Genomic DNA, 9,762 nt, shown 5'->3' with positions numbered 1-9,762 from the left:
ATATAATTATATTTAAAATTATAAAAATATATTCTATATATTATATTATATGTGAATTTATGTATATAATAAATTTAGTGTGTTATATTTATATTAATTTATTATATATAAAAGTAAAAAAATAAATAAAATTTTCAAGATTTTTGATGTTTTAGAAAATTTGTAGCGGAGTCAGATTAAATCCGTTAGGATTCAGATTCAAATTCGAGTCTTTAAATCCTATTGGATTCAGATGTATTCTTTTAGTAATCAGATCGGATGTGGATTTTGCTGCACCTGATCTGAGTTTGATCTAATTACAACCTTAACAAGTTGGGTTTAACTGACAAAATCGACAAGTTTCGTGGTTTGTGTCTTGATTATCACGGTTTTGGTTTGGGATTGGTTCTTGCTGTTTCAAATCGATTAACATCGGAAATAATTATCATGGTTTCGTGGTTTGTGTCTTGATTAATAATTGGGTTGGGATTGGTTCTTGCTGTTTCAAATCAATTACGACCCAAATTAATTATTTAGTGAATAATATATAAAGGTCTCCTAGTTTTCTTGTAGAATTTATTATATTTTGTGTCTAAAAGGATAAATTTCATACATAGTGTATAAGACAACTTTGATTGAAAACACTTCCTTTATCAACATATAAACCATTTACTATTCTCTATCATTTTTATTAAGATTATATTATCTAAAAGAAAGTTCAAAGTTGTTGTTATCATAGGTAATTAAAGATGTCAAATATAATCTGGTCTAATTGAGTCAAAACCGGACCAGATTGAATGGTCGGACCGGAAAAATCAGGAATCGGTTAGGACTGGTTCCGTTTTTCCCCAAAATCAGATTTTTGCCAAAAATCGTTAATTTTGGTCAGCAAACCGCTGACCCAGACAGTTAACCATTCGAATGGTTTTGACTATTTTTTATTCTTTTATTTTTATCTTTTAATTTTTTGTCAGAACAAACCGACCATTCAATTTAAAGAGTCGGACCGTTTGACCTGAAAACCAGACCCTTGACCGATTTATTCTCTAAATCGGTTTTAAAAACCTTGCTTATTAATAATTGGTTTGAGACTGCTCCATCCTGTGCTAAACTATACCTCACCTTGACAACTCTAATCATGAATTGTTTTTCTGACTATAATTTAAAAACCAAATAGATATGGTATATTGGTATTTTCTACTCGGTTAACTTGTAAGAAATCATCACTCCTTGTATTGAGGAGTCAAGCGTAGGCTTTGTGAATTGTGTGCTAGTGGGCCTTGTGCGCACTCTATCACTAACCCTACAAACCCACTAATTAGATCCAGCATACAACATATGACCCCTATTACCCAAAAATTAAAAGTGCATCACTCGATTCTCAAAAGTTGGCCCACATCGGGAAACATCATTTTGATGTTTTTTTGCCTTTCTCAAAATGTTGCAAGGTATGATTACTAAAGTGATTCCGACATGGCGCTGTTTTCAATGGAACCAAACACTGCCATTTTATGAGAAAACACCAGCAATAAAACCAAACACCACCTAAGTAATTAAAAGTATGTTGTTTCGGCCCGTTCCAATGTATTCCCTTCCAGTGCCCTAATATATGGATTGGCAATATATATGCTCGAAATAACACAATACAAAATTTTCTACGTCTATGGAGATAGATCGGCAATTTCTACCTAATATGATTTATAAAAGAGCTAGATTAGGGTTTTGTCCAGAATGAACTGATTTTTGGGTTTCATTCAAGTTCCAACCTTATAATGATCTCATAAAGAATCTGAACATGGGTAATCAATCCCAATTGAGTATGGACTTGAGGTATAGCACCTTCAGCAGCAATGCTGATTTGAAACTAGATTCACGAGCCTCACGAGTAAAATTTTATTAGGTTCGAGTTCAACTCGATTAATAAATAAATTTATATATCGGGTTTGAACTTGACTCGAAACTTGATTTAAACTAAACTGAACCAAGTTCGAATAATTCATGAAAAACTTAGCTCGTGTCCTCTCCTAATTCTAACCTTATAATGATCTCATGAAGAATGTGAATATAGGTATAATCAATCCCAATTGAGTATGAACTTGAGGTTAGCACCTTCAGCAGCAATACCAGTACTGAAGGTGAATACGGGGGATTAATTCCTTGGGGCATTTTGGCAAAATGTATTGAGAGGGGTTGGGGGGAGGGGGTCGAGGGAAAACCATATTTATCTAGCCGGATCAACTGCAATTGATCTAATAATCGTTACTTATTAGGATATCTCTTTCTTTATTAAAAAGGCTAAGAGTCCTTTCATCTCAATGCTGACAACGACATTCTTCTCTTTTCATTTCTGCAATTGTAATTATTGATTTTTAAATCAACTTATTAAATAATTTTAAAGTGAAAATAAAACCCTTTTAATTAAGTCTGATAAAATCCATCAATATTACTCTCTCTAATAATAAGACCATTATTAACCTCCTAGTATGTATGTCCAAATAGTATCTCCTCCATCTCACTAATCTCTAATTTCATCTTATTAAATCTCTCAACCCCAATTTTCTTCTCTCTAATTAATAAAATAGGAATATAAATTAGATAGATTGAGTTAGTTAAGGATCAATCAAAGGCCAACCCTAGCCTCAACCCAGGTTGATCTAAAAACCCAAATTGATTTGTCAACCCAAACCTAACCAAATATCTGTAAACCCTATGATGCATTAATGAATGAGTTTAATTGCTACTAGCACATTTTTTCTTTTTATTTTCCTTTGTAATATATAGAAAATAAAAGTAAAGAATAACTAAAAAAAAAAAGAAAAGAGACAAAGATTAACAAACTGAAAAAAACCCAAAAGAATTAGATTGATCCTCACTAGATATCATCCAAAATAATTGTGGGTAGGGTACACTAACTTTGGATGGATATATATATTGCAGTTGGTAGACAACCAACAAGATATTATTCTGTGATTTTTGCCATGTAGCATCAACAACTACTCCTAGCTTAGGTTATCACCAAGATATTATTTCTTATTGTCTAAAGACTCTAAACTAATTAAACTCTATAACTGCTGCCCAAGGCCAAGGCCAAGGCCAACAATAGGCAACAACTAACAAGAGCTAGCAGCAACCAACAAACAAAAGGGAATTGAGATAAAAAAAAAACCACCCAATTAATTAATGGCCAAAATCAAAATCAAAATCAAAGGCCGGTCTTGGATCTCCCATGCAATTTGCAACAGCTCATCCTGAATGCAGAAACATCTGTAGAGAAGAGCAAATTAAAGTGGACTCCGTCAACCTATCAAACCCTTCAATTGACCTTCCCTAACCAACCTCACTACTCCTAAATCCCAGCCTATTCTTAGCAATGGCTGCCCTCCTCCGTGTCGTCAATCCCCCACCTCCCTCTCTCCTTCCTCCCTGCTATCACTCTCTCTCTCTCTTTTCTTTGTTTTTTTTTCTTTCTTTCTCTCTCTATCAAATTCCAAAAACCAATGCCATCAAAACCCATCTATGTTCAAGCCTCCTCCTCCTCCTCCCCCTCCAACACTGAGTACCTGTGATAAAAGCCAATTAATAAAGGCGCGCTCCCTGCTCTCAGGCAGCGCGCACTGCCCCTTCCATGGCCCGTTATGACACACGGTGGCCTCTCATCACCGCATTCCTTATAACCTTGTTATCCATTGTGGCTGTTTCTTGGGGCGACCCCGACTCCGACGTCCTTCTGAAATTCAGGGCGTCGTTAGGCAATGATGGTGCACTTTACAACTGGAATGCGTCTACGAATCCCTGCACGGGGAATTGGGTTGGCGTGAAATGCTGGAACGGGACCGGGAAGATATGGGCTCTGCAACTTGAGCACATGGGGTTAACAGGTTTCCTAGACCTGGACACGCTAAGGGGTTTGCCATACTTGAGGGCCATGAGCTTCATGAACAATAGTTTCACTGGTCCCATGCCCAACATAAGAAAGCTTAAAGCGTTGAAGGCCTTTTATTTTTCCAATAATCGCTTCTCCGGCGACATTCCCGACGATGCTTTTGTAGGGATGGGGTGGTTGAAGAAGGTGCATTTGGCCAATAATGACTTCACGGGTAAAATTCCGACCTCGCTTCAGGGGTTGCCCAGGCTTCTGGTGTTGAGGCTTGAGGGCAACCAGTTTGAAGGCGGTATACCCAATTTTCAACAGAAGAATCTGACGACGGTCAATGTATCAAATAATTATTTGGAGGGTCCCATTCCTGAGAGGTTAAGCATGATGGATGTAAGCTCTTTTGCAGGTCAGTCTCCCTCCTCACTGCTGAGCCATTAGTTTCTATCCATTATTGTATCCTTCATCATCGTCATCCAGTATGATCATGCCCACCACACCCATACCACCAATTATTTTTATTATTAAACCAGAAGCCAAAGGAGAGAAAAGGAAAATAGAAAGATTGCTTGTGGTTATTGGGCTCAATTTTAGTAGTTCAGTAGTCAAATTTTTCAAAAAAACAAATGCCATTACCAAATATTGGTCCTAGTTTATGGGTCTTGAGAGGTGTTAATCCTGGCATTCTCTTTCTTCTTTTTCATCAGTTAAAAAAAAGCAAAGCTTAGGGTTTACAACCAATATGTATGTGTGGCATATTCAGAGATGAGGGACTGCCACAAACCAAACCAGTTCCACCTAAGATATTAATTCGAAAAAATCGGCTTACAGATATTATTACACCTTACTATTTCATTGTAAATCCAAGGGATCTGTATTATCTAAAACTCACTATAACTTTTTCACATTTCTCTTAAAACTAAATATGACTTTTTCACTTTTCTCTTAAACTCATTATGACTTTTCAAAATCTCTAGAGAGCTACTTCTTATTGAATTTTATTGCTCAAAACTCATCTTCCGTTAAAATTTCCGTTGGATCATCGTTAGTGATCATTAATAGAAGTTTTCTATGTAACCATTTAAGTATTTTACATAATCAAACTACCTCTGAATGGCCAATCAATTTATTAAATATTTTTTTTATGAAAAATTAACGCTTGGCTTAGGGCCCAGGCCCACATTAGGGCCATAAATTTTAGAGTTGGGCCTAGGCCTGAAGCATTTAATATGGTTGATTGGCTATTTCAGGGTAGTTCTGTCAAAAAATTATTCAATAAGGATGATTAGCCATTCAAGGTTGTTTGGTTATGTAAAATACTTAATGCTTACATAGACAACTTCTGTTAATGTTCATTAATGGTTAGGGGTGAGAAAATGGGTAACTTCTACTTGGAATCCACCTCAAACTGGCATTGAACTGATCCTACCAAATTTGTTACAGGGTAGGGTTGGTTCCAAATTTTTGGAACCTACTCCCACCAAAGCTGGTTTCAGGGTCTAGGCCTCTAGGGGTTTAGCCTATTCAAACTGAACTTGGTTGGTCTTGGTGGAACCGACCTTGGTGAAACCTGCCTTGAAGCCAAACTTGCCTTGAAATAAACCCCAAAGTACTTTTCGGGATGTGAAGATTTGAATCCAAACACTCATGGTTACAAAGGCCATGGTCTCACTTGATCGTTGGGCAAGTGATTTGATAATTTGTTTTCATTTTAATATTTGAATCTATACAGTAAGTAATGTAAAAGGTAATACTTACAAAATTTAAATTTAAATTATAAGTTTTGGACCATATATCTACATATTAAGTTACTCAATTTAATCAATAAAGATAATATAAGTTCTATACTATATATTATATTTATTGCAAATCAAATTTTTGAAGAACAAAACTTGTTTCTCTTTCTTTTTTTTTTTTTTTCAAGGGGGAGAGTAAAGAAAGAACAAGTTCCACAGAAGACCCTAGAGCTGACCACAAACCACCAAGGCCAGAACCGACCTTCACAGGGTGGGTTCCGGTTCCAAAAGCTTGGAGCTGACCCCTACAGGCTACAAGCCAGGTTGGTTCTAGGTTTTTCCATAGAACCGAACTGCACTAACCCATGTTCACCCCTATTAACAGTGATTTAACAGAAATATTAACAGGAGATGAGTTTTGGACAATAAAATTCAATAATAGGAGGCTCTCTAGAGGTTTTGAAAAGTCATGGTGAAATTTAGATAATATCCCTAAATCCAAAGATAAAATGACTAAGAGCCATGTGATCTTTGGTGTAGACAAACTTCATTATCTAAAGCTTACCTTCATAATCTAACAGTAAAATAGTAATCTACCAACAACCATTGGTCTTTTGACGTTTTTGAAAAGTTATGGTGAGTTTAAGAGAAATGCTGAAAAGTCATGGTGAGTTTTAGACAAATTTCCTATTTAATAAGGTTGGCTGGCCATTCAGGGGTAGTTTGGTCATATAAACAAGTTAAATGCTTATGTGGACAGATTTTATTAATTACCACTAATGGTGATCTAATGGAAATTTAATGGAAGGTGTGTTTTAGACTGATAGGGGCTCTCTGGAGGCTTTGAAAAGTGATGGTGAGTTTAATAGAAAAGCATAAAAGTCATCATGGTGAGATTTTAGATAATATCCCAAAAATCAAAGCAGAACCCTACATCAAAAGAAATAATTAGGGAATGGTGTTGGTGATATATAGTATTTGTTTGTTGAAAAAAATAATATTTTTAAATGACTCCTTCAATACCATGTAGCATGCAAGGGCCATGCACGTTTGTAGTTGAACAATAGACACATGGATTATGAAATCAAAGAATTGGAAGTCAAGGGTCATGCATTTTCCTTTTAATTTACCAAATATCTCAAGGGCTTATTAATTTGGGTTATGAACTTCAGATCATTTTTAATTCTATTAATTTACAATTTATAATTAATATAGAAAGCACCACAAAAACCTTAAAAGAACAAAAAAATGACATTGAATGAGGTGCTAAGCTATTGTGAAGAGCTATTGCGACCTATTAGCATTAGCATCAGCCATGCATCACCTAACTGATGTAGAAACCTGAAGGACTAAAGTTCTAAATTGCAGTTATCAGAAGATTATAATTTCTTGCTTCTTGAGATATTGCGCATTGCTTGCAAGAAATTAAATATAACTTCCTCTAGAGACCACATGATTTTACCTTGATTTATTTCTAATTTTTTGGATGATCAGACAACGAAGGTTTATGTGGGAAGCCTCTGGAATCATGCGACTTTAGGAAATTTTTGCTAGAGCTCATCATGATTATACTATGCATATTAATTGCCATAGCAATCATCGGTATTGTTGTTGCTATTCTGCGACGCCAAGGCCAAACAGAGGAATTGGGTAAGGTTCAAGTAGAAGGCAACCAGAAGGCCTCTTGTGATGGAGACAAAGTGGAGCGTGGGGTGCCACCGCAAATGCCCAGCAGTGGTAGGAAGGCCGAGAATGGAAGGTTGGTGTTTCTTAGGGATGATAGAGAGAGGTTTGACTTAAATGACTTGCTCAAAGCATCAGCCGAAGTGTTGGGCAGTGGAAACTTTGGGTCTTCCTATAAGGCTGTGCTTTTAACTGGGTCAGCCATGGTTGTGAAGAGGTTCAGACAAATGAATAATGTAGGAAGAGAGGAGTTCCAAGAGCACATGAGGAGGATAGGGAGGTTGAGACACCCTAACTTGCTTCCTATTGTGGCTTATTATTATAGAAAGGAAGAGAAGTTGTTGATAACTGACTTCGTTGAAAATGGCAGCTTGGCTTCTATTTTGCACGGTAAGTACTTATTTTGTTTCATGCATGATGAATTTTATTGCTTGTATACTAGGGGTGTCAATGGATCGGTTTTGGGTTGGACCCCATCCTAATAAAAAGATCAATTTAAACGGATTGGATGGACCAACATGACTGATTGAATTGATCACTGTTCCAGTCCAAAGTATTTATTGGATTGGACCTGATCCATCCATAATGGATTTATATTGGATTAGGCTGAATTGAACCAATATCCAATCCATTAATAGAAGATAAGAATACATGTGCCAATGGACCAAGTTTGAGTTGGGACCATTCTAAAGTAAAACCAATTTGAACAGATTGGATCCGGTCCATTTGTAATGGACTCATATTTGGACTGGATTGGATTGGACAAAATCCAATCCAATTAACACCCCTACTAGTTGCTTGGTGATAGTCATTCATGTGTAGTTACAATTTGATGTTATTGATCAGGAAACCGAACTCCAGGCCAGCCTGGGCTTGATTGGCCGACGCGCTTGAATATCATCAAAGAGGTAACGAAGGGCGTGGCTTATCTATATGAAGAGCTCCCTAGCCTAATTGTTCCACATGGTCACCTCAAGTCATCCAATGTAGTACTAGATGAATCCCTCAAACCCCTTCTAACAGACTATGGTTTAGTGCCTGTAATCAATCAAGAGCATGCCTCACAATTAATGGTGGCCTACAAGTCACCGGAGTATGAGCAGCATGGACGGACAACAAGGAAGACCGATGTGTGGAGCCTTGGGGTACTGGTAGTGGAGATGTTGACGGGTAAATTCCCTGCAAGTTTTCTCAAGCAGGGTAAGGGAGGTAGTGATGAAGATTTGGTGAGTTGGGCCAATTCAGTTGTTAAGCAAGAGAGGCCAGAGGAAGTGTTTGATAAAGACATGGGAGAGACTAAGAACGCTGAATGTGAAATGATGAAGCTATTGAAGATTGGATTGTGTTGTTGTGAAGTGGATGTGGAAAAGAGGTGGGATATAACCGAAGCAACTGAGAAGATTGAGGGGGTAAGAGAGAGGGACAAAGATGATGGCTTCTACTCTACATTTGCTAGTGAAGGGGATATGGTCTCTTCTAAAGGAATGACTGAGGTTGATCTCTCTGTTCTATGAATATTAGTTGAAATATTAGTTGAAGAGGGGGGGGGGGGGGAGGGAAAGATTGGTTTTGATGCTCATGCTGTTGATGTCCTTAAAAGGGTCCAAACAACACAATTTCACAGTTTCAATTGTTGTTCAACTTCATAGCCTCCTCCCTGGATTGAAGGGTTGAGAGGTAGGAAGGAATGTTGAAGGGCATAGGGCTTTGTGGTGGTGGGTCTTTCCTTTGTTTTTTTTTTCATCACTGGTGTAAAGTGGTTGGGGTGTACGTGTTGATTCAGGTATTATGTGATTGGAGGTAGAAAAGGAGAGATTGTTTTCATATTATCATCTCTTTACATATATGTGTTTGTTATTTGAAATATTTGTATAGATAGATCAGATTTCTAGACACTAGTTAGAGAGTGATGGGGGGATTTTGTGTGTTAATCTTCTCCCCACTAATCAAGGACTTCTATATGTTCCCCACATCTTCCTTGAATTTATGGGTAACAATAGGCATAAAAAAATAAAAGTAACTAAGCTTCGGAATGCCTCCTGAACCTTTCGCTCCTCAGATGGTTCAAAAGAAAAAGAAAATAAATATCTACAAAAGGGAAAAGAAGACCGTAAGAACCCTAAAAGACTTTCTAAAATCCGAAAATCAACAACCCCAACTTGTTTTAAATGTGGACAAAAGGACCACTATACTAATAGATGTTTTAAAAATAAAACCACCACTAAGAAACTTAATGGGTTAGGAGAAGAAGAAGGTGAGCCAGAAGTCTCAACAAGAGAATCTTCTACCTCTTCAGAAGAATGTTGTGCTAACGATATATGCACTTGCAAGAGTGAAACAGATACCAATGAAAAAGAGTCAGAAGAACTCAATGTATTAACCTTAGATGAAGAATATCTTTTAGAGATACTTAATGAGATTCCTAATGAGGAATCGAAGATAAAAAATATTTTCTAACAACCTTACAAAGTAGAGCTAAAAAAGCCAACA

The 9,762-nt window shown here is 36.8% G+C and overlaps 1 protein-coding gene across 1 annotated transcript; it reads left to right on the top strand.

The window, feature by feature from the left end:
- Window positions 1–3,161: 3,161 nt before the first annotated feature.
- On the top strand, window positions 3,162–9,242 carry PRK1 (Leucine-rich repeat protein kinase family protein). Its single transcript, XM_088957033.1, has 3 exons — window positions 3,162–4,262; window positions 7,084–7,662; window positions 8,119–9,242. The coding sequence occupies exons 1-3, from the start codon at window positions 3,605–3,607 to the stop codon at window positions 8,784–8,786; spliced, it is 1,905 nt and encodes a 634-aa protein (XP_088813159.1). The 5' UTR covers window positions 3,162–3,604; the 3' UTR covers window positions 8,787–9,242.
- Window positions 9,243–9,762: the final 520 nt, after the last annotated feature.

Source organism: Nelumbo lutea, chromosome 8, assembly GCF_056320005.1.
Source record: "Nelumbo lutea isolate HS-2025 chromosome 8, American lotus-T2T, whole genome shotgun sequence".
NCBI lineage: Eukaryota > Viridiplantae > Streptophyta > Magnoliopsida > Proteales > Nelumbonaceae > Nelumbo > Nelumbo lutea.
This window is presented reverse-complemented; position numbering and strand designations above follow the sequence as displayed.